This window comes from Dermacentor albipictus, unplaced genomic scaffold (assembly GCF_038994185.2).
Source record: "Dermacentor albipictus isolate Rhodes 1998 colony unplaced genomic scaffold, USDA_Dalb.pri_finalv2 scaffold_56, whole genome shotgun sequence".
In the NCBI taxonomy this organism is placed as follows: domain Eukaryota; kingdom Metazoa; phylum Arthropoda; class Arachnida; order Ixodida; family Ixodidae; genus Dermacentor; species Dermacentor albipictus.
The window spans coordinates 401,333-426,696 of record NW_027225610.1 but is presented as its reverse complement, the minus strand read 5'-3'; the positions used below and the strand labels follow the sequence as shown (position 1 = coordinate 426,696).

Here is a 25,364-nt window from a genome sequence, read left to right as displayed (position 1 = left end):
AATCGACTAATTAGCAAGAATTCACTTATTAAATTCTCAACTAATTACCTTTTGGCACGTATTGCAATTTACAAATTCAAGGGGGTGAGACTGAAAGACATATCCACTTGAAGAGAACTGTGTGTATGACATCAGTTACGAGATATGAGCAGTCAAACTTGCGGTAAGAATGCACTGTCGTTCCACTTCCTTTCTTAACAAAGCGCCATTTTATGCATTGAAGCACAACAGTAACTGGAACGCCAGTGCATTTCTCTGCAAAGCTCGGGAATTGATATCTCGAAACTGGTGTCATCCTGAGTTCGTTCCAATTGGGTCCGCCTTGCGAACTCCTCGGCTAGAATTTGTAAATTGCAACATGTGCCATAAGGCAATTCGTTAGAAATCTATTTTGTGAATTTTTGCTAATTAGTCAATTATGCATTTCAACTTTTTGGGCAAGTAATGCCCGCCTCTTCGAGAGGACCAGCTCGCTCATGTACTAGAATTGTGCTGCCTGCCACAGGCAACTATACAAAGACATTGAATGTGTTCGCTAAAACACCCGGTACATATTTCCTGAAAGTCCAAAGGAGATGAAAACAGAGTAAGCGTAATGCCAAACTCGCCTTCTTAGAGCATTTTTTTCAATCTTCGAAGCGCATGCCAACGCCGGCGTCAGATATTTCTTTTTTTGCCCTGCGCTTCCGCGGTCTCTGCAGAATTGCGACATTAGCCCCAGCCGAGAGTTCACCAGTTGCCCCGACAATTCCTATCAGCATATCGAGCATGAACCATACAGACTACGACGACAACGACGACTACTACTACGACGACCATGATTACGATGATGATGATGATGATGATGATGATGATGATGATGATCGCAAATGCTGTAGCTCCATTTGATCTTCCCCTGAACATCGTGAACTACTTCCCGCCAATTTGGTGCCAGTTCCTGCTCGCGTGGAAGCGGCACGGAACCTGACGCAGGAACGCTGCACTACTTATCTGACGAGTGCAGGGAATGGTGTGAACTCGCCCTGCAGTGCACTGAGTAGAACGAAGGGCGACGTGCAGGAGACGCTGTATCGAACTGGGGAAACGAATGACGAATTGCAGCACTCCGTTATAGCTAGCTCACGTAGTGCAGGCGAACCGAATAAAGCTTATATGACGCATGCCCAGTAAGCGCGACTCGGGAATGACCGACTTACCGCACAGTATCGCAGTCCAATCACTCGATTACAGTGAGCTACGTATAATTATAATTTTAGCTCTCTGTACGTCTATGTGCAGTACGCCAGCAAACAGGCGATGTAAGTGTTAACAAAAAAAAAATATGTTACAGAAACAAAGTGAATCCGAACAAAGGAATGTAATGCCTAATGCTTGCAGCGTGCAAGTGAATGAGTTGATAGCACAGAAATGAGTGTAACAGACATTTTAGTAGCCTAGGCGTCAAGGAAAACGATAACCAAAGACAGGCTTGATCAGACTTAAGGCTTATACCTCGAGAAAAATGGTAACCGAAGAGTTAGGCTTAGTCAGGCACAGCTGCGAACCGACGCACCTGCGAGATGACTTCTCCTATATACAAGTAACGAACAAACGTGTATTCTCACCTCGTGCACTCGCACCTACATCGAGCGGATTGGCTTGCTCACTCGTGGCTGGGACTAAAACATCAGCTATGTAGCCGATGACGAGGACGGCGAAGAGAGGACGCACCACGCAGGTCGACAAAGCAGCTGCGAAATAGGAATTTCCTTCAACTACCTCCTGCCACCCGATTCTTGGCCTCTACCCCTTAGTGGGTGCAAGCCACGACAGAGGTCCACCACCATCATCATCGTCATCATCGCCAACCGCAGCTTCAGCTATGGGCCCCGGTCCTCCGCCGTCGTCGTGAAGCGGACGCGAGCCCACCATGTGGTCCCGGCTGGCGCCGTCGGTCGCCAAGGTCGAGCTCCTGGCCGTCCTGCTGGGCGTGGTGTCCCTGGCGGACACGCTCAACTTCCACTACGCCCGCGGCTTCGGCGTGTGCATATTCAGCGTGTACACGCTCGCCTTCGTGCTGATCGCGGCGTACACCACGCCGCTCACGGCCTTCGTCTACCTCGCGTCGCCGGGCCTGGAGTCGTCGTCCGCCTACCGTCACGCCTGCCGGCTGCACTACATCCTCGCCTCGGTGGCCTACCTCACCGTGCTCGTCTACCTCGTCACGCATCACGCCGGCATGGCCCGCGAGACGGTGCGCTATCGCGTCATCATCGCGTCCATGGTCAACATGCTCGTCTACTGTCTGCTGGCGTTCCTCATGTGACTGTTGTGGCGTCCTATGTCCACGGGCGTTTCGAGGCGCTCAGTTCATCGATGACGCAGGCACGCGGTTCCGCTTGTGACGTGGCAGAACGGGTACCTCCGCGCGGCACCCTGCCCGATGCAGCTTCTGACGAGTCCAGCCTCTCGAAACTTCTCGTACGCCTGCTGTTTAGCATAATGCGTGACGATGTGCTTATCCGTCGCCGAGTCGGGCGCTGTTTTCGCCGTCGACTGTAAAATGACGTCGTTAGGCTGGTGATCGGTGCTGGTGATTTGCTCTTCTCGTGGACGCCAACTCTTCCGCGTACTGTTCAGTATGCGACTTCGTACCTTGCTTGAAGAGAATAAGGTCGAGGCAAACAAGACTGTTTGCCGTGGAATTGGTTTCTTCGAATTTCCGCAGAGGTGCCATGAGACAACAAAGAAAAGCCGCTGCCGTCCATTCCAAATGCCAAATTGACCATGGTGGCCCATGCCCAGTTGCTGCGTTCTCTTCAAAATCGTAAGAAAAAAGAAATGATAGTGTCATTTCCTCCAAGTATGCGATGATGTGGTTCCGTTGGCGACTGAAGTTACCGCATACTGGATGTCAAAACCGACAAGTTGTCACCGCTCCTCCTGGACGACGGGATCACATTACAATCGTTCGTGTAGGTGGAAGTCGTGTCTCTGCAGGTCGTGAAAGTGTCGACGAAGTATACTGATGCCCAGTGAACGCATATGTTCCGAGACTGGCACCGCTTCGGCGTGGAAGGGCACACCCGCCTGCATGTTATAGATGCCTTCGCCAACATTCTTGACGTGCGCTGGCCTGCGCCCAATGTGTGACGTTGCATGACGCTGTGCGCTTAGCGGCGAGCATCACAAAGCAATGAAAAAAATTGTCTTAGCCGATAAAATCACAAGACGACGATCACTTTTTGCTGGTGGCAGTAAATCGTCCTCGTGCCGTCAAAGGCGCGGGAACTTTTCACGGGTTTCGTGCCAAAAGTTTGCGAGCGTGCGGCGTTCGGCATGGCAGGCCGGGTTCTCAGTGGTGAAGTTCTTCGCCATCTTGCAGAAAAGAATTTGGACTATGGCCAGGCATTGTGTCGGAACCCGGCAAAGGAAATAACACTGTTTCCTTTTTAGAGTATGATTGGATGACCGCGCTTAGGTGCTTGTATTAAACTTGCTATCGTCGTTTCATCCGCCAAGCTTGATGTCATCGCCCTTACTTTACTTAAACGATTTTGCCATTCTCTTCACGTATCTAACGTTCAATTGTTTTGTGGCAACTGCAAGGGACTACAACGGTCTGAATTCTATGCTTCTCTCGAATCACTGTTCTAAACACAGCCCATTCCTCATATAATACACTTAATTTATGGCGGATTTCCTCCCTGATGCCTGTCAGTGTAATCAAGCTTTGTTAGTATTGGAGAACGGCACATTGAAACACAACACATGGCATGCACTGTAAGGTGCAGGTCCATTTATTTACAGACTACGATTATGTCCGTGGTTTCTGATCGTTTCTTTCGTTGTTGCGCAGCCGAGTGGATCTCCATTCACGACTGAGAGAAATGGTCTTATGCAGTATCTTTTATATACGTTCGACGACGTCAGTTGCGTCTTTCTGATTGGTTAGTAGTTCACAGTACCTTATTTTTTCAGTTAGTTGCAAAATGTTACTGCTCTTGCTACTGCCGAACGACCCCAAAATGACGATTTCCGTGTGTTTAAATAACTTGCTAGTATGTACAGGTGCGGCCACTGCTAGAGGGAACACGAGAGCCCGTCGCATTGCTTCGCGGAAATTCCACCACTGGAGCCTCGTAAAGTCTTGGAAGACGACTTTTCGCCAATCGCTTTGGTAGCGCTTGTGCCACAAGACTTGATGAGGCCCAGGCGGTGGGGAGCTCCGCGGAGTGATGCCATGGGCTCTGTGTTTTCACTAGCAGTGGCCGCGGCTGTACATGCGTCATAAATCACGTGAGTGCACTAAGGACTAGTGTAGCGCCCGACCTTTAGCCTAACGCCACAATTTCCCGCGGAGAGAAGAGAAAGCCGCGAGAGTTTAAGGCTGCGCAAATTGTACAGGATGTGTGTTCCCGAATTAGGTGCTATGTAAATCGATACTAGACTAAAGCGGCACGAAGTCCAAAAGTCGTAGGAGCACGGCATTTTGATGTAAGCGTGCACCTGGACAGTCGATAGAGCTTAGATGAAAGATACCTACAAAACTGCAGAAACTGGCTAAGAAAGCTTTGCATGAATAAATAAACAAACAAATAACGCCCTCTCGATCTGCTTTCGTTGAGATGCCATGGGATATGATGACTAAAAATGTATAAAACCTGACAATGAAGGCTTCGACGCCACTTACACCATGTTCGTGTTGCTTCTTCTGACGAATTTAACCGCGAAATATCGTGCACAACATAGCTTATATTGGCTTCTTGTCGATTCGTTTGCCGACTCATGTTGATTTACTCCTGGCACTAACCAATCAAAAGACAGCGTAAATGCAACATCTTATCAGATCAACGCAATACAGACAAAACAGCTAGCTAAATGTTCGCGATGTGTTAGATGCGTGGTGCCTGAACAATCTTTAATGCGAAACGCTCTTGGGCGAGTTCAATCCAGTTTTCTGTTATGGCTACCTGGCGACGTTTTCGTGAGTCTGTTGTGAAGACAGTGTAGTCTCAATATGTGGGCCGATCCCGAAGGGAGCGAACTTTAAGATATGTGTCATACCCTTGGATATGTGACATTATAGGTATGCGAAGCTCTTCAATGAACCCTTTTGACGTCAACCTGGGTATGTGACACTGGATGTGTGTCACTGGTTATGTGCCACTCGTTAACACTTAAGTATACCCGCCCCAGTAGCCACTCTTCAATGGACCTCCTTAACGGCAACTTGGGTATGTGCCACTATAGGCATGTGTTCCTGGAGTCACTGGGTATCTGCCACTGCTTAAGGGCCCCAGCGTCCACTTGGTATGTGCAACTCTTCAATGAAACTCTGAGGTCAGTCTGGATGACAGCGCATAACAAAAACAAACATCATGCGCTGCATTCCGCGTCAATTATCAATACTTCGCAAAAGCCTTAGCCATTCGCTGCAGAACACCTATAGGACTCATCAGAACCATTCTCTACCAAGCCATCAATGCATTACATAGATATTAACTGGAGCTACGTGTGTTTATTTTTGTTTATTTATTTTCTGTTGCAGAATATGCGATGTGCACGGAAACGTCCAATCACTTCCGTGATGCTGACGTCGAGGCCGAAATCTTACTGCGGATACGACTGACCAGCTTCTGGACACGCTCGGAAGAGCCGGACAGCTTCTGCAGGTACGGCGTGATCCTCCGGATCTTTGCGGACACGTCATTGTAGTTGACCCGCAGAAGGCGATGTAGGGCCGTCAAAGCGCGGTAAACCTGTTCCTCGCCGAGGTCGCCCTGCAAAAACTGCGCGATGGCCGCGGACAGCTCCTCGGCAGCGTCGTCGAACAGCTCCCGCGTGGTGAGATTGAAGACGAGCGCGGCGGCGAACTCCTGCGCGATCAGCCGGTCGCTAAGGAGCCCGTGGACTACGGCGCGGACCGTGGCTTTGGCGTTGCTGCACACCCGGCCGCTGCTGTCTCGCCACTCGGTTACGTACAGCAGCCACTCGCAGCTGGCGACGTGGCTGCACAGGTTGCAGAGCAACTTGAGCACTTCGTCCTGCTCCTGGGGAGAAAGCTTCGCGATTCGGTTGACGTAGTTCATGATGACGTGCGTCCTGCGGTCCTGGTGCAAGAGGAGGATGACGTCCTTGATCAGCGCCGCCGCCTGCAGCACTCGCAGTAGCGACAGCCGCGCCGCGCACTTCACGTCGGGCGACGTCAGCAGCTTTTCGATCAGGTCGAGCAGCTCTGGGCCGAGCTCCCAAGCTCCGTGGCCCTCGACGAGGTACTCGCGGAGGTGGTCCAGCTGCGAGCGCTCGCTTTCGGTGATGGCGGTTCTTTTGAGGTGTCCTTCGAGCTCCTTGAAAGCGGCGATGCCGTCGACCCGTGGGTAGAAGATCGGTTGGTCGCCACCGCGCTCATCATCGCGCTCTTCCTCGCTCCCTGTATCTGGACTCGTTTCTCCAGGCGCACTACCGCGAGCGGAGCCAGGCTTCTGACGGCTTGGGGAGGGCGACCTCTTCGACCTTTGTCGCGCTCCGCCAGGAGAATCCTGTCCCGGCGCCTTGTCGACACTGATCGCGAGGCGCTCGAAGAGAGGCACCAGCGTGCTGCCCATCGGCGTGCGCAGGAAGTCGTCGGGGAGTTCCAGGATCTCTCGCGGGATGGACTTGCCGGTCAGGAACAGGGCGACGTCTTGCGAGAAGTTGTTGCAGTTGTGGCGGAACAGGTTGTACGTGCTGCCCTTGTAGCTGGACTCGCCTAGTTCGCGGATGTACTCCAAGAACACCCGGTGAGGCAGCTCCGTGCGACCGAGGCTTATGACCTTGTCCGGTTCCTGGAGGATGGTCCTTCCCGCCGGACAGCTGTCGATGCCCGTCGAGCCGAAGAAGTATTCCGTGCCGCGGACGACGATGCTCGTGTGCCACACGCCTGGCAGCTGCTTTCCCAGGAGAGCGGGGGAGAGTTTCTTGGCCAGTCCCTTGGACAGGTCGTACACGTAGAGCTGAACTTCGAATCCGGACATTTCGCTCAGGCTCACAGTGAGCCGAAGAAATCTGGTGGCTACTTCGGTGCTGCGATGCAGTAAACGCTGCACTAGACGCCTAGACGAGCTGTCTTGAGCACGGTAAAGCCTCCTGCTTCCGATGACTCACAGAAGACGACAGGCTCGGCGCCGACCACAAAGTGCATGGGCCTTCTTCTTTCTTTGTTCGGTGCCACGCGGCGCTGCCTGCTTCTTCTTTCTCTTTCGACGCTGGTAAGAAACAGTCACGCGCCTATATTTGGTTTTGGCCATATGTATGCTGTCTTGGAGGAAGAAAAAAAAACACAGAAAGAAAGACAGCAGTCCTGTGCGACATTGCAGTATAACAATCCAATTTCCAGCAAAAGTGCAGCGCTTCCACGAATTTGAAATTGCACATCACGCTGTGATAAATGATGCACATCCTAAGGACGTGTCTGAATATAAAAATGTTCTTTTTTTTGTTGTAAAATAACGTGGCTCTACTTATACGACGAAAGCAAGGAACGTCACAGCGATACTGCTGCACCTCTGCGGCTACTTTCAAGAGATCTGAAGAAAGAAATCAAGCTGCTTCGTAGGTACGTTGAACCGATCTTTGCAGCTTGTCGTAGCGATCTCCACCAAGGCCGTTAAAGAGTCATTTGTCACTCCTGAGGCTGCCAAATGTAACCCCATGTTTATTTCGATCCGTTTCAGTAAGAATTTCAGTTGCTTGTAATTAAATAACTTACCTCAAAGCGTTGCTCGTATATGAATGGCTCGCTTGGAACCTTAAACGCCCGCGCGTAAAGATTTTGAGCAATTAAGAAATTTTTACGAAGGCAGCGATTCCTTCACGCACATCTTACTTCTATAGTCCCACCTCGGGACCGGCCGGTCTGTCCCTCTGGCCCGTTCGCGGGCCAGTGGCCTTTACAAAGTTATTCCTCGGAATTTTGAGAATGTCAGTTCACAAACAAATGTCATGAAGCAAAACACCGACAGCGCATGGCTTTTATGTTTCTTTGATATGGCCACGTCTCGACCACGTCTCGACTGGCCTGGGTCTCAACTACGTCCTGACGTAGCCGGCGTTTGCGGCATGCTGATCAACATCATAAACAGGAAGCAACATCAATGTTGATGCTTTCAACAAATATTGATGCCTCCAGGTAGCACGTGTGAGTTTATTGACCAGTTGCCTTCACCCAAAAAGATCACCTACACGTGACGCCTGCGGCAGAGAGGATGTTCCACATCCGCCGCCAAGGTTTGTGAGCGGTGGCGCTGGCTAACACTCCCAGAGTTAGTTCTAGCAGTAAAACATAAATATACCCAAGCAAGGGGATGGCAGAACGGTGCCACGGTAGCTCAATTGGTAGAGCATCGCACGCGTAATGCGAAGGCGTTGGATCGTTTCCCACCTACGGCAAGTTGTTTTTTCATCCACTTTTAATTTATCCTTCCTTTAATTCAATTAGTAAGTACAAGTAATTGCCCCTGTGTTGTCCTTGGTGTCATTGTTTGACGTCTTCTTATGATACTATTTGTCGTGTGCTGCACAGCTTCGCTGGTTATCCACCTCAACAGAGCGCAATGGCTCATGATTTTAAAGCGAAGCTGTGTTTGACTCTTCCTTCGACTTTCCCACTGCTGCTGCTGTCCGGCATGCCACTAACGCCGGCCACTTCAGGACGTGGACGAGACGTGGCCATATATTATTTGATAAAACCCAAATCCCACAGGCATTTGCCACAAGTGTCCGTTCGGAAACTGCACGATACATGACGAGATTTAATATCGCCCACAAGTATGGCGTTCTTCTCACTGCAAGCAATAAAAGGTATCGAGATAACGGGTATCTTGCACTCCAGCGGGGAAGTACGTGCTAATTACAGCATATGGCGCGCAACCAGGCAGCGTTATATCCAATACTATCATTGCACATACTAGTGACATCATCTAATGTGCTATAGTAGCTTTGCGGGAGACCTTTGGTGACACACACACGCACACGCACACACACACGCACGCACACACACACACACACACACACACACGCGCGCGCACACACACACACACACACACACACACACACACACACGCACACACACACACACACACACAAACACACACACACACGTACACACACACACACGTACACACACACACACGCGCGCGCAATCAAAATACAGACTTAACGATCATCCGACGCCTTCGCCCTATCACTTTTGCAGTTATGCGCGAGTCGTCGCCAGCTGATAAGTGCGGATCAGCCATGACGTAAAGCGGCTGCACTAATGCGAAATACCGCTAAGCCACACTTGTCACGCAGCGGTGGTCCACTCGCCCGACGATACAGTGAGGCGTCCGACGGAGCGAACGATCATTGCAGCCCGTAAAATGGGAGGCACATGAGCACTACGCGAGTCTCGAGGCCAGGCTTGCCGAAGCGCCGACGAGGTAGTTGGCGCGATGATGCGATTCTGACCGAAGCTATTAAAATGAAGGCTCGTTTGTATTCATGTCGCAAGCTGCAGTAAACCCCTTGCTATAATGCCCTCGCGTTATGCCGGAGCCGTTTCTAATAAAAGAATAAGTGGAAATTCGACACGTGCTCCTAGAGTATTCTCGCTTTGACTTACGGCAGTTAGTTAGCAACACGAACTGCTAAATATGACGAATTCTACGTAGTGAATACATAGCAGAGGGTTAATGCACGCATACGCGTTCTTTCCTGAATGTGACAACCGGCCTCAAATTTCCAAGACGACGCTTCTTCATCTTGCGGGATCAAGGCCCATCCGATGAGGGGTTTACGTCACCCTGGCCATCATGCCTCTGCTGGGCCCTTTCTGAGCTAAAATCTCGTAACCGACATTTACTCGACGGCACAGAGAACCGGCATTTACTCGGCGGCAAGTCTCTCAATCAAATTCCCAAGCTGGCTGCTAGGAGGAGGAGGAGGAGGAGGAGAAAGTAAACTTTATTGCCCTAGAAGGAGTAATTCAGCGGTCGGACCGGATGTCTTCATCTTCTATTGGTTGATGCCGATCTCCGGCCTGCATGGTTGGCGCCCCTATTCCAGGGCACCACTTAGCGTGGCTGCTCGTCGGGCATGATCCACCAGCCTCCGTTGGAGGCTAGGGTCGCCGCTGGAGAGCACGCACTCCCACTGCTCCGCACTCGGATTTTCTATTTTGTGGAATGCCTTATTCGTATTGCACTGCCATGTGATCCACCATCGAAGCGCAGGGTCTAGCCGTGCTCGAAATGCGGCGCTGTCATGCGTCGGTGACACGAATGTTAAGAAAAGCGTAGGCAGTGAATTAGACGTAAAAGATAAAAAAAATGAATAAAAAGACGTTTGTGGAGCTTTGCAAGGAAGGAAATAAGAAGCCAATAAAGATAAATTGTTAAACGCGAGGCGCTTTGGTGTCACTCACGGTGTCAACGCTAGTTGCGGGAGAAGAACGTAGGCTATCACGTTTTTGCGACAGGGTTGGGGTGTATGCGGCATAATATTGTTATATTTATGCTGAGATGACTCAGCACGTCGTAATGTAATGCCAAGATACTCGGCAAGTTTGTACCGCGAGGAACGTTAATCAGAACGTTGATGAGAACGTTAAGCGGACAGCAGTGAAGATCAGCCCAAGGACGATGCGAATATCGCTGAAAAAATAAGTCTTGAAGAGTTGGGAATGGGATTGTTACAGGCATAGGGCGACTTTGCTAAAGCAGTGATGGCCAGTGTGCTAAATATTTATAGTTATAGTAACACACAATTACCTCAAGCAGGTTTGGTTCGAAGTGGAGGCTTTTAGAGATCGTCACCATCTCCGATATAGTTCCGAGTGGTGTTGAAGAGCTCTTCGTCAAAGTTCGTTGGTCATTACAAAAGGGAAAGTAAATTTCATAGATTATTCATTTTGTCGGCGATTGGTTTTCGGAAACACATGCACAAATGCATAGCCGCCTTGTGGAAGTTTTTCTGCCATTTTGAGGAAGTTGAACATTGATAAGATCGTGAACGCACTTTCAGAGGATGCAGCGACCTTCCACCATTTTTTTTTGGTATTTGCCTAAGAGCGAAAACCTATAAGACAACGTAAAAAAAATAACTTGAAAAAAGAAAAACAAAACAAAACAATGCAGACATGCCAGCACGGAAGCAGATTAAAGGTTATATAACGCAATGAGAGCTGAAACCGGAAAAGGTCGGCATATATGTTCAGAGATGGGAAGACAGCACTGCGAATAAAAGCAATAAAAGCGGGTAATGAGATTCTTGTGTAGGTTAAGAGGCAAAGCAGAATAAGAAATGAAATTCTACAATGATTGCATACTACTACGTCCTTAGGGCCGATTTGCGCTCGAGCCGCCCATCGCCGCAAGCCGCACCGCACGCGTGCGGTCGTGCGAAAGATTGCACGTATCAAACACTTGTGCACAAATTTCGGTTTACGATGTGTAAGGTATGCACTGTGCACACAGTGTAAATGGAAATTTGTACACAAGTGCTGGATACGTGCAATTTTTCGCACGAACGCAAGCGTGCGGTGCGGCTTGCGGCGATGGGCGGCTCGAGCGTAAATCGGCCCTTACGGTGATCCTCATGACGGCTAAAAGTTCGTAGCCTCAAGCTGCCGTCTAGTATCCATGGCAGAAAGCATTTTATGGCCGCCGAGAGCACACAACTCGACACGTATGTAATCTCGAAGGCCATACTTTTTGTTCCGCTTGGCTGTATTGCCCTCCGCCAGATGGCAAAGCTAGTCCATCCCTCGTAATCCCTCGCGTGGAGGAAGTGAAATTCTCTCCCGATCTTTTCTGCCTCCATGGCTCCCTGCTTTCCGCGCGTTCCTATCGATCAGGCAGAACAAGCTCTCGACGGCTCGATAGATTTCGCAACGGTGGCGCCTCTCTTCGGAACGTCGTCAAGGATAACCTTTATTATTTTGTCGCCTTGTCGACAGGTGGCGCGAGCTCTCAGTTGACGGTTCAGTCTCCTTCGAGTTTAAAAGAATTTGGAAGTATCATCATGATCATGAGACTATATCGCTTTTCTTCTTCATTTATTGTACCACATAGCTACATGCTATATGCATTGCAAAATTAGCAGAATAAAATATGACTTCTAAAAGCGGATATTTCAGATTTGCGCTGTAAATTCCATCGAAGACGAGGATTTTACCTTGTTTTTTTTACATTTAACCTTTTCTCTTTACCCGCTTTTATACTGGGCTTAGTCAGTCATAGCTTCTCAAGTATCGCGTCGCAGTTTCGTTTGCAAAACAGCAGCAAATATTCACAAAGGAAAAAAAAAAGAGGCAGAACAAATTCCTGACGTCTGTCGATTGAGGAGGAACTTTTTAAAGTTTTCGACAACGGTGCATGTAAACACATCACGTCGTATGTTCGAACATTCGTGTGTAGTCCCTGTAGTCGCCCATCAACCATGCTTCAGTGTATTGATTCAAGGATGGGCCCATTCACTAATTCTTGATACATTGGCGATATAGTGGGCTCAATGTCGAGTGTGAGATGTGTGTAGATACAGCTCGAGAAACTTATTATGCCAGGAAGCGGCACTATACCCTTTGTCCGTATTTAACGAGCGCTATCGGGGGCGAGCTCCACCACTGGAAAAGCTGGCGCTGCCGTCGGCGTGACGTGATACGAGGGATCACGCGGACACAGCATCCGCGCCCGCTGCTTCGGAAGCGCCGAAGCAGGCTGAAAACGAAAGTTTAAAGTACCACCTGCGCCATGGTTCTGGCTAAGTGGGGAGGTTTTCCTGCTTCCGGTGCCTGCTTGACAACACTTGAAAGCAGTAGCTATAATAGGTAGTGGTTGTCTTTGAAGGCGTGCAACATGGTAGGCTACTGCTCGGTGCAGCAGTGCCGGTCTTACGCAACGGAACCCGGTGTCAGCCTTCTCACGTACTCACAGGACAAGAAGCTGCGGGAAGCTAGACTCGCGAAACTTATGACCGGCAAGCAGCCATTGACTACAACTCGGGCATGCAGCCAGCACTTCCGCGAGGATGATTTGTGCTACGGTGTCGGGACTGCGATGTTCAGTGAGCAGCAAAAAGTGCGCACTGAGGCGCTCGGCTGCGCGCGCTGCCCGGCTAATGTCATGAAGCTCTGGTCTATGTATGATTTTGTTGATGCTAGAAGCTGGCAAGTTCACCGGAACGGAAAGGGAATGGTAAGAAGCACATTAAAAAACAAGGCGTGCCATATGCTCATGTTTGTGCTAGCACGAAACAATCAACGTACTTGATTAAGAAACAAACAAACGGGAAATTGCTTGCTGAGAAGACCGATAAACATACAGTGTGATGAAACTTGAGAAATAATGATATTCAAACATCCAAGAATTTAGAAGAAAAAAAGACAGATTGAATCGTCCCGACGGCATATCAAAAGTCACCGTAGTCGTCGAAGTTTCTAGTTATAGCGAAATTATTTTTGAGCAGCTGTGGCAGCGTTGCTTGTGTACAATGTTTGCTTGTGTAGAGTCAAATGCTCATATGCTGCGGCGTAAACATCATGGCATGGTGCGAAGGCGTGCTCGCACCGAAAGCGAAACATTGTACGCGTACATGCATGCAGATGCGCAGTCGGTCGCCGCGAAGCCGTGTGATCGCTGCATTGCGGCTTCATTCTGTTACGGTGCATTTGGTTATACAGACAGCCCTCCACAAGAACATATTGCACATAGCTGTCATTGACTGCCTATACCTTTCAAGTAAGAAACCGATTCGGAGGACTCCATCACGGCGACCGCGCGGATTGGGCGTTCACTGTACGTATTCAGTAAAGAGAGAGCGTCTGTAAACCATTCTGCGCTTTCTGCTAGCCTGAGATTATTGCTTTGGCAGTAAAAACTTCTGTCGCTTCGAGAGTACTTACAGAAATGCCTAGGAGGGTTCCCGCGTGGTGTTTTTATCGAGCGCCAGCAGCCAAACATACGTGAGGAGCGCGCCGCGTGATTCCTCACACTATATACGCAAGCGAGGCGCTTCCGACAGATGGCGACTCCGCAAGTCCTCGCCGCCACTGCTCACCCTTGCCGACGTTCTGGAGTTGAAGTCCTTACGCTGAAGGTTGGCGATACAACAAGGCGGAAGAGTGAAATTTTGTTTTTAAATCCTCGAGTAAAGCCGTCAATTGAGAAATGTGGACAAAAGAGGCATTCTGCTTACGCAGCCGAGGTCCGTGGACCTGGTCATTCATTTCGTTCCTTAGTACGCGAATCATTATTTTCACAGCCAACTACAGCAGGCGTCTTCCCTCTGCCGTTACACATTTTGCAGCAGGAGTGGAGCACAGTGCGCTAGCGAACGCCCAGTTGCGTTTCCGACAGCTAATCGCGCAGTAATAGCGCAGAAGCGAAAGCGCACGAATGCGAAACGATTGTTAGGTTTCGCATTCGTGCACTTTCGCCGAGGCAATGTGAGGCGCGCAGCCGGAAGCACTATCTCGTTTGTCTTGAGCAATTCGTTCAGCGAAAAGGGTGCTAAACGGGGAAAGCGAGATCCTTTGTGAAATATTGTTAGAATTTGTGACTGCATCTCCCCCAGTGATCACCCAGCACTCGCCGGGGACGAAAAAAAGTTCGGGCTGCGATGCGATTCGAATATCGCGTTTGAATCGCCGAGCACTTCAATGCAATCTGCGCTTAGGTCTCTTTATTTACAGTTCATGAGTTGCCCGTGATTTCGATTCGTTTCTTCTTGCTGCGCAGCTATCTGAATCTTTCGAGGGGGCGTGTCATTCACAACCGAGAAAAATGGTCTTCTGTCGTCTCCTTTGTATACGCCTGGTGACCTCAACTGCTTCTTTATTATTGGTCAGTAGTGCAGAGTATTTCTTTTTCCAGAGAGAGAGAGAGAGAAAAGGGGGAAAGGCAGGGAGGTTAACCAGAGGGGAAGATCCGGTTTGCTACCCTACGCTGGGGAGAGAGGGGAGGGGGAAGTGTAAAGTAGAGATAAAGAAAGGAAGGAGCACAGACATACAATCGCAGTTGCTTTTATTTTTCATAGAGTTAGTATACGAACTCTAGAGGAAAAGCTGGCAAAAAAAAAGCGGCAACTGCAAATGTGCTGCCATGTTGCTACGACTAATTTCTGCAACGCAAAAATTTTCAAAATATTAGGCAAGAACAAGAATTTATAGGTGCAAGTACTTTTGGAACAGCTGTAAAGTTCATTCCCATATTTTTTCGGAAAGATTGGATGATTATTTATAAAATTTTGTCGTAAAATGAACGGTGCAGGAAAGGATGCGTTTGCAGGAGCATATAAGCTAGATGGTGCCACCATACTGATGAAGGCCCAGGGATCGCGTTGATTGCAGCTCTCGTCTGAATCGCATCTCGTCGTATGCGCCTGCGCGCCTGCACAGAGTAGTAACATGGCAGCGCCCTTGCGGTTGCTGATTTCAATGCATGGACGATATGGGGAGCTTTTCCTCTAGAGTTATTTACGTTAACCGTTTTTTTTTCTGGTTATTTGCGAAACACAGCTGTTATTTGCGAAACACGTTTCAAGTGAGAGCTGGCTGTCAATTATCGATGGAATTTATTAGTGAGTTGTTGGGAAGCATAAAGAACAATTGAAACATTTCAATGAGCTATTGGTGGGTTCAAGTAACTACGGCCAACAAAAAGAAATGCTACTGAATTCGGCTAGAAATTGTCATAAGGGATCATCACCAGTTCTTGCATCAACAGTCATCGCTCCTGGCGCTCAGCCTTTTCGAATTTTGTCCGCCTAGAGAATCCTGTCCTAGCGCCGTATCGACAGCAATCCCGAGGCGCTCGAAGAGAGGCACCAGCGTGCTGCCCATCGGCGTGCGCAAGAACTCGTCGGGCAGTTCCAGGATATCTCGCGGGATGGAGTTGCCGGTCAGGAAGACGGCGACGTGCTGCGAGAAGTTGTTGCAGTTGTGGCGGAAGAGGTCGTACGTGCTGGCCTTGTAGCTGTACTCTCCCAGCTGCCCCATGTAGTCCAAGAAGACGTCGTGAGGCAGCTCCGTGCGACCGAGGCTCACGACCTCGTCCGGTTCCTGGAGGGCGGTCCTTCCCGCCGGACAGCTGTCGATGCCCGTCGAGCCGAAGAAGTATTCCGTGCCGCGGACCACGACGCTCGTGTGCCACACGCCGGCCAGCTCCTTCCCGAGGAGAGCGGGAGAGAGTTCCTTGGCGAGTCCCTTGGACAGGTCGTACACGTACAGCAGCACTTCGAATCCGGTCTCGGCGTTACCACTCGATTCGTTCGCCATGACTCCGACGTTCCCGGCGAGCGGAAGAAATGCGGCGGCTGCTTCGGCGTTGTGGTGCAACAAACACTGCACTAGACACGCCTAGTTAGGCTGTCTTGAGCACGGAAAAGCTCGGGCTTCCGGTGAAGAGGACGGCTGCGCCTCGATGCCTCCAGATCAACGCGGACCATCCATTGCCATCGTCTTTGTTCGTTCGGTGCCACGCATCACTGTCTGCTTTTGCTCACGATGACGGCCCTTGGAGGAATATGACGCGCTTGTGGGTGGTTCTGCTGCGAAAATATCGCAGTTTTGCCAATCGCGCCACCTGGTGCCCCGGCGCTGGGGCTCCCCTGGAGTCAAGATCAGAGCAGTGGGCGTGTACGTTGTGTGTTACTTGCTGGCATGACTGTTCATTTTTCATCCGATGCTTCGCCCCATCGCTTTTGCAGTTATGCGGGAGCCGTGGTTACAGCTGATTAGAGCGGCTGACCCGTGACGTATAACGCGAATGCTACTGCGAGAAACCGCTCAGTCATACCTGCTAGGCATTGGTGACCCTCACATACCTCGCGAGACGACGCTGCGGAACATCACACAGAGTGAACATTCGCTGCGGCGTGTAATATTGGTCGCACATGCGCACTGCGGGGGTCTCGAGGTCAGGCTAGCTGCGCCGAGGTGTTAGGTAGCGCGATGACGCAATTCTGTCTAGAATTTTGTCTGAAGCGATGGTGGGCTATCAAAACCAAGACGTGTTTGCATTCATGTTGTAACCTTTAGTAACCTTCCTGCAGCTATGATACCATCTCGGGAAATGCGGGGTCATCCTTAAATAATGGGAGAAATGGAAATTTGCCGCGCGCTCGCAGAAGTCCGTCGCTTTTCACCCCCGACGTGCAGTTAGTGGGTGCAGAAGGATTGAAATCTGGGCCAGTTGTTACATACTTGAACGAAAAAACCAGTCAAATAGGCCAAACCGGTCGATGTATTAATGACCGCCTGCGTGAGCACCACTCCTCCATGGGGTCAAATAACGGTGCAAACTTGCCTCGCCATTGCAATGAGTGTGGTTGTTATCCTTTGTTAAGCAATGTGACGATTCTTGGTAGGGGCAAGGGCAAAGAAGAGCGAGAAATCTTGGAAGCGTACTACATCAGTTTATTAGGTGATGACTGCGTTAGTACAACCTCGGTGCGCTTACTGGAAAAAGAATTTGAATTTCTAAGTCGGTCACGATAGAAGCGTTTCTTGTCTTTTCATGCTATGTGATTAGCGATGATGCAGTTGCGCATGCTCTGCTGGCCTTGCTGGGACTACACCGATTCTAATCAACCTCAGTTGATAGTACTTGTCCTTTGTGTTTTTGACTGGTTTTTTCGTTCAGTTAGTGGATGATTCGAATTGGTAACGCTGGCTAACTCGAGAGAACGAGTACGCAGTGGGCTAACACATGCACACGCATTCTTTACTGAACTTGGTGCTCTGCGTCGAACCTCCAATAGTGGAGCCTCTTAAGCTTGCAGAATGAAGGGGCTGTACTCTACAGAAAGTGGCGGACCCCATCCACTGAGTGGCGTACGTCCCCCTGGCCACTTCCAACTCTTGAAGAATCGACGATGCATGCCCCATCAAGATGTTCAACCGTTTAACTCTGCTCGGCGGAACATCTTGATGTTCAACCGTTTAACTCTGCTCGGTGGCTTGTGCGACCATCTGGGACTTTAAATGCAATTTCTGTAAGGCCACACACGTCAGCGAACTCACCGCAATTTCCTTCTTTCCTTCCCTCCTCTCTCTCCCTCTTATCTTTGTTTCCCCTTTCCCATTCCCCCGGTGTAGGGTAGCCAACCGGACGTTATTCTGGTTAACCTCCCTGCCTTCTACTTATCTCTTTCCCTCCCCCTCCTTAACTCTTCTCGGCGGTGCTTTCTGAGCTAAAATCTCGTAACCTAGCACTGTCAGCGTCTACTCGAAGGCACCGAGTTTGAATCACGTCTCTCGATAAAATCCTCATCGCGTTGGCTGCTGGGAGCCGTTATTGAAGCGCAGCGTCTACCGTGGCCGGAAGGTGGCGCTGTCATTTGTCGGTGACATGAAAGTTAGAGAAACGGAGGAGGAAAATTGGATGCAAGGAATGAGTACAAAATGTACTAACTGCTCTACAAGCATGGCAGTTAAAATATCAGGAAATATAGTTAGTTGGATTACACTGAGTGCCTAGATTTTTTTTAATGCCAGTACAGCATATACAGTACACCAAATTTGCGCGAGAGAGTGAAGCATGTGTCTGGTGCGCAAAAACTGCGGAGGCGACTCAGCTCACTGTAATGGATTACAGAGATATTCAGCGAGCCAGAACTGTAGGAAACAATAATGAGAAAGTTGATAGGAACGTTAAGTGGGTAGCGATGGAGATCAGCCAGGTTTCGATGCGAATATTGATTACCAAAAGTTCACAACTGGATCGCTATGGGCATAAGATAAAGCAGGGATAGGCAGAATGTTGGATTACTGGGTTTATGGTAACACATATTTAGCTCGGACAGGTTAGGCGACTGTTAGAAGCGGATGTCATTACCGATACATCCTCAGCACAGGTAATATTGTCAGTGCTTTTGAATACCAGCTTCGAGTAAATGCTCGTTAATGATTACACGTGCAAAGATAAATTTCATGGTTTAATCATTCTATAGACAATACATTTTTAGGAGCGCCACGCACAAATGCACAACTGCCCTGCAGTAGTTATGCCACCATGTTGGGGCAGGCAAACCTTGATATGGTTCTGAGCGTGCGGGTTTTTGCGAACTTCTGCGAACGGAGAGGCAGAAGAGGTAGTCGCTCCGCTCTGTCTAAGCTTTTCATCACGACAACATTGTGTCAACGAGTGTTCGCGGCCACCGAGGGAGAGGTGTTCACATTTGCCTGTGCGCGTCGGACACCATATCTGCGAATTAGTCAGCGAATTTTCACTGCATTTTATACGGGTGATAAAACTACGAATCTAATACTTCGCGCGTGTTATCATTTGCAATCGCTATCAATGCTTCGACTTTCCGGCAGTACAGTGGTGAGCAGCCTTGTCTAGAGCGCGGCGACAGTGCTCTGCGGTGCAAATCAGCGCCACCTAACGTTACGCTCTGGGTTTGAGATAGGCTTCCCGCGCGCATGCGCGGCAGAAACAGAGGCATGCCTGCTCATCGCTTCCTTGTACAGCCACCACCTTGCGAGTTCGTTTCGTGCCGCCAGGGACGCGCTGCCTGCAATTGTGACCCTTTGACGGCGGCGAAGGCGTCGCTATGCCGCCGTGTTTCACGAGTGTAACGAGACGGCCAGGCAAGCAAGCGCGAGTAATAGCAGATCACCGCGCATTTCTGCACAGGCACCACTCGCCGCGGCCATAATGTCTTTCGGCGTGTGTCTGCACTGCGTATTTAGCTAAGGGCCACAGCCGACGAAAATAGGCGACGAAAATAGACACCAAACAACCATATAGGCCCAATTCTCGCACTCTTCGCCTGGTCTGCGCCTGAAACGCGCGATCACCCGCTATCACTTGGACGTGCTTCAGAAACGCGCGATCACCCGATATCATTTGCACTTGCTTGCCTAGCCGCCCCGTGATACGCGCGAAACGCGTTGGTTTTCCGGCTGTTGTTGCATATCGTTCAGCGCGACCCTGGCGGACTGAAGCGCAAGCACTGAGGCCAAGAACCCACGAGCAGGCACCGCCTTATTTTGGCCGCGCATGCGCACGAGACGCATAGCTCAAACCCAGAGCATAACGTTAGGTGGCGCTGACTTGCTCCGCAGAGTAGAGTTACTGCATGTGCTACCCCAACCTGTCGTAGCATATACAGTAACTCTACCGCAGAGCACCGTCGCCGCGCTCTAGACAAGGCTGCTCACCACTGTACTGCGACGTTTTTTTTTGGTCCTCTTCGTTCGTTTTTCATGCTGGCCTTCTTCCATCGTAGCTTCACAAATAACGTGCACGATATTCCCTTGCGGTTTTATTAGCAGCGCAGGACCAAATTTCGTCAATAAAAAAAATATACGCAGATCATGTCCCCGATTTCTACCCATGTAAGCGAAGGTTTCTTAGTGTTGAAGAACTGCGCATCGAAGCACAACACGTGGTACGTACACCCTTGCAATTTTTTTAACCAGAACGTGAGAGCTTGAACCGCAAGACGCGGCAGCGACGAGCTACGGCGACTGTATCCACGGGCGCGCAAGGCGACTTGCAGTTCCAATACAATCTGCTGCGCTATTCGCTTCGGGAGTGTCTCGCACCGCTACGGGGCCGCTGAGATGCCACGGGGTCAACGATCACGCGTTCCGGTTAAAAAAGTTTGCAACGGTTCGCAAGGTACAAATCTCCTTATTTAAAGGTTACGTCATGTCCATAGTTTCCGGTTGTTTCCTTTACCTATGTATTTCGAGGTGGCGCCATTCACAACTCGCAGAAAAGGGTCTTCTGCAGTATCTCTTATGTATGCCTGATGGCTCGAAATGCATATGTCTGATTTGTTTATAGTTCGGAGTACCTTTGTAGAGTTCCCTGCTAAACGCAACTGCTTTTGCCACTGCCGAAACAACCGGTGCTGGCGATTTCCGCAGGTTTACATCTCTTGCTACCATGCGCTATGAACTGCGTGCGGGAATTAAGAACAAATGCTGCACACGACCTTTAACCGAACTACGCAGCCGACAAGGATTGATTGCATATGCGTGAGAACTTTAGCGCGCAGAATGGATACAGGGTAAATGGCCCGAATTGGGCATTTTATAAGACGATAGAACACTGCATACCTTGTTGCTCGTTTTCCACGACATTTGGGAGCGCGGCATCTTGACGTCACTGTGCACATGCGCAGTCAATAGAGGTTATATGAAGCATACTTTCCGAACTGCAGAATCTAACTCGGCAAAGAAAACAAAAGTATCCATTTTTTTACTGGTTTATGATGATTGGCACCTGACGTCACAGAAATCAAAGGATGGCCGAAGTTGTTCGTGTGTGAGAGCAACATAAAACACACAACACTGCGACTAAAAAGCTTGCACTGTGGTAGATGACGTATCGAACACAGTGCCAACTCAGTTCTCTGTTTACCACGGAATAAACGCTGTGTACGGAAACGTCCCATCACTTATGTCGTCTTGATGTGGAGGCCGAAATCCTACTGCTGATACGACCGACCTGCTTCTTGACGCGCTCGGAAAAGCCGGACAGCTTCCGTAGGTACGGCATGATCGTCCGGATCTTTGCGGACACGTAATCGTAGTCGACCCGCAGAAGGCGACGTAGAGCAGTCACAGAGCGGTAAACCTGTTCCTCGCCGAGATCCCCCTGTAAAAACTGCGCGATGGCCGCGGACAGCCTCTCGGCAGCGTCGTCGAACAGCTGCCGCGTGGTGAGGTTGAAGACGAGCGCGGCGCCGAACTCCTGCGCGATCGGCCGGTCGCTGAGGAGCCCGTGGACTACGGCGCGTACAGTGGCTTTGGCGTTGCTGCATACCCGGCCGCTGTTGTCTCGCCACTCGGTTATGTACAGCAGCCACTCGCAGCTGGCGTCGTGGCTGCACAGGTTACAGAGCAACTTGAGCACTTCGTCCTGCTCCTGGGGTGAAAGCTGCGCGATTCGGTTGACGTGGTTCATGACGACGTGCTTCCTGCGGTCCTGGTGCAGGAGGAGGATGACGTCATCAGCTAGAGCCGCCGCCTGGAGCATGCGCAGTAGTGACAATCGCGCCGCGCACGTGACGTCGCGCGACGCCAACAGTTTTTCTAGCAGGTCGAGCAGCTCTGGGCCGAGCTCCCAAGCGTTGGTGCCAGTGGCGACGAAATCGCAGAGCTTGTGCAGCTGTGACCGCTCGTTTTCGGTGGTTGCGGTTGTGTTCAGGTGTCCTTCGAGTTCCTTGAAAGCGGCGATGCCGTCGACCTGAGGGTAGAACACGGGTTGTTCCACGCCGCTTTCGTCCTCGTTCTCTTCACCCCTTGCTGCATCAGAACTAGTCTCTCGTGGCGCTCCACCGCGAGCCAAGCCGGGCTGCGGACGGCGCCGGCGTTTTAGGGAGGGCGAAGTCTCCGTTCTTTCACGTGCTGCGCATGGAGATCTCGGCCCCTTACTAGCCCTGCTCGAGGTGCACTCAAAGGAAGTCCCCGGAGTGCTACCAAGTGACTTCAACTCATCGGAGAGTTCCAGGAACTCTGCCGGAATGGATTTGCCGGTCAAGCACAAGGCGACGTCTTGCGAGAAGTGGTTGCAGTTGAGACGGGACAGGTCGTACGAGCTTGCCTTGTAGCTGGACTCTCCCAGTTTGCGAACGTACTCCAAGTAGGTGTCGCGAGGTATCTCCGTGCGACCAAGGCTGATGACTTGGCTCGGTTTGCCGAGGGCGGTCTTTTCCTGCAGTGGGCAGCTGCCGATGCCCGACGGGCCGTAGGAGCATTCCGTGTCGTGGACGACAATACTCGTCTGCCACATGCCGGCCTGATGCTTTCCGGGGAGAACGGGAGAGAGTTGTTTGAAGGGTCCTTTGGACAGGTCGTACACGTAGAGCTTTACTTCGAAGCTGGACTCGGCGTCATCGCGCGATGCGCTTGCCATGTCGCCGAGACTTGTGGCCAGCCGAAGAACGCTGGCGATTTGGTGGCTACTTCATTGCCTCGACGCAGTAAGCGCTGCAGGAGACGCCTGAATAAGCTGTCGTCTAATCTATAATAATCTATAATAAGAATAAGCTGACGAACAATCGTCTGCTACATCAGCCAGACGGCGTGACTTCAAGATGAGAAATGATTTATCGTATACTGGTCCCACCACGCAACACGCAAGTTTTTTTTTTTTACCTCTAGACAACATAAGCGACCAACCAGAGGTGAAGAGCGCACGTTTTGGGCCGCATTAGCATTATCTTGCGAATTGCAATTGACTCAGCCCTTCTTTGCTGTGTGAGAAGCGTTCAAATTTCGGCGTAAAAGCTGGTGTAAGTATCAGCGTAAGTATCAGCGTAAGTATAAGCGTAAAATAACGGTAAAATACTGATAGCAATGCGCGCGTCACACGCGGACGTTCGCACGACGCAAGTGGCGGCACCGCCATTTCTCGTTCACTTCGCTGCTTATGGTCTCACCACGTGATGACACCTGATTAAACTAGAAGCCACTGCCTTACGTGCATGTTTTGCATAATTTAAGAAAAAAAAAACGCTTTGTCGTAGCTTCTAATGATGTTAAAGGTTGTTAATTTAAATTGCAATAAGAATATATACGGGGGTGCATTTGGCAGGCATTCTCAGGTCATGAACAGCAGGTTACCATTATCCCTCAAGAGAAAAGTGTATAACAGCTGTGTCTCACCAGTACTCACCTACGGGACAGAAACCTGGAGACTCACGAAAAGGGTTCTACTTAAATTGAGGAAGGCGCAACGAGCTATGGAAAGAAGAATGATGGGTGTAACGTTAAGAGATAAGAAAAGAGTAGATTGTGTGAGGGAACAAACGCGAGTTAATGACATCTTAGTTGAAATCAAGAAAAAGAAATGGGCATGGGCTGGGAGAATGTAATGAGGAGGGAAAATAACCGATGGTTGTTAAGGGTTACGGACTGCATTCCAAGAGAAGGGAAGCGTAGCAGGGCGCGGCAGAAAGTTAGGTGGGCGGATGAGATCAGGAAGTTTGCAGGGACAACGTGGCCACAATTAGCACATGACCGGGGTTGTTGGAGAAATATGGGAGAGGCCTTTGCCCTGCAGTGGGCGTAGCCAGGCTGACGATGAAGATGAAGAGGAACGCAACACTCAGAAGTGCGAAAATTCGCAAGAAGCTCTTAATGGTAAATTAATGTTATTTCAGACAAACACTTCCGTCAAAGAAACGATGGCTTGAATTGAAACAAAAATGCAAACAACACCCGAGAGCGGTGCGAACGATATGGGCACGAATCGTGAACAAAAAAAATCTCATGGTCCCAAAGAATGGCGAAAATGAGGCGATACCCATGCCTCTTCGCCGCCCTTGGATGTGACCGTTCAGCAGAATATTTGAAGTAGTAGCTTAGCGCAAATAAAACCACGGACACAAGGAAGACAGACAAGGACAAGCGCTTGTGTCCGTGGTTTTATTCGCGCTAAGCTACTACTTCAAATATGGACGACCAACTAGCCCAACAGTCAACTCTTGCAGAATATTTCCCGCGGCTCGTCGCGCCACAGATTTGGGGCGGTGAGTATCTGCAATGGTGGCTCAGCACAACGTCACGCAACGTCGAAATGACGTTTACAAAATTGCCTAACTTACCTAAACACATCGCATTCCTACAGCCAACGAACAAGATGGCGTGGCGGCTGCCTCAGAACACCACGAGCCATACTCGCCAAACTGCAGATGCATGCATTGCACGTGCTTTCGCGCGCTACGGTTTGCTTTCTTTTCAAAGCGCTAACATCGTAATACAGCCCTTGGTGACTGCCAAAGACTATACTAAAAAAACAAAAGACAGCTTGCTTGTAAAAAGTGTTCAGCTAGACGTCACGTTTCGTCAGCTTGATGAAAGTGCAGAAACGCCTTTTGTAATGCTTTCGTTTCCTGGCACAAATTTAAACAAAAAAAAAGAAAAGAAAGCGTCCTTTCAAGAGCCAATCCTTAAAGCTAACATGGCGGATAATGACGTCAGTGCAGCCGCCATGCGTGTCGAGAATGCAGCATCTTGCCGAGCAGCGGTGACCCTTGCCGTACTCACCAGACGTTACTGTGGGGCTGAGGTGCGTCGAACAGAGCGAACGATCAGCAGCGTGCAATATTGGACGGACATGCGAACTGCGGGGTTCTCGAAAAAAAAAATAAATTATGGGCTTTTACGCGCCAAAACCACAATTTTTTTTTTTATGAGGCACGTCATAGGGGAGGTCTCCTGAAATTTCGACCACCTGGGGTTCTTCGACGTGCACCCAAATCTAAGCACACGGGTGTTTTCGCATTTGGCCCCCATCGAAATGCGGCCGCCGTGGCCGGGATTCGATCCCGCGACCTTGTGCTCAGCAGCCTAACACCATAGCCACTGAGCCACCACGGCGGGCGCGGGGTTATCGAGGCCACTC

General features: G+C 50.1%; 2 protein-coding genes across 2 annotated transcripts; both read right to left on the bottom strand.

Annotated features, from left to right (window-relative positions):
* Window positions 1–5,530: 5,530 nt before the first annotated feature.
* Window positions 5,531–16,610, bottom strand: LOC139053024 (uncharacterized). The gene is made up of 2 exons (XM_070530160.1): window positions 15,721–16,610; window positions 5,531–7,120 (listed from the first exon to the last, which is right to left on the bottom strand). Exons 1-2 carry the CDS (start codon window positions 16,271–16,273, stop codon window positions 5,559–5,561), a joined length of 2,115 nt encoding a protein of 704 aa, XP_070386261.1. The 5' UTR covers window positions 16,274–16,610; the 3' UTR covers window positions 5,531–5,558.
* Window positions 16,611–19,797: 3,187 nt separating this feature from the next.
* Window positions 19,798–23,035, bottom strand: LOC139053022 (uncharacterized). Its single transcript, XM_070530158.1, has one exon. The coding sequence runs from the start codon at window positions 22,869–22,871 to the stop codon at window positions 21,408–21,410; it is 1,464 nt and encodes a 487-aa protein (XP_070386259.1). The 5' UTR covers window positions 22,872–23,035; the 3' UTR covers window positions 19,798–21,407.
* Window positions 23,036–25,364: the final 2,329 nt, after the last annotated feature.

Coding starts and splice junctions, on each gene's coding strand:
- LOC139053024 (XM_070530160.1), bottom strand. CDS start 16,273: ATGGCGAACGAATCGAGTGGTAACGCCGAGACCGGATTCGAAGTGCTG. Junction 7,121..15,720: donor GAGCGCCAGGAGCGATGACT/GTTGATGCAAGA, acceptor GTCTTCTGTGAG/TCATCGGAAGCAGGAGGCTT.
- LOC139053022 (XM_070530158.1), bottom strand. CDS start 22,871: ATGGCAAGCGCATCGCGCGATGACGCCGAGTCCAGCTTCGAAGTAAAG.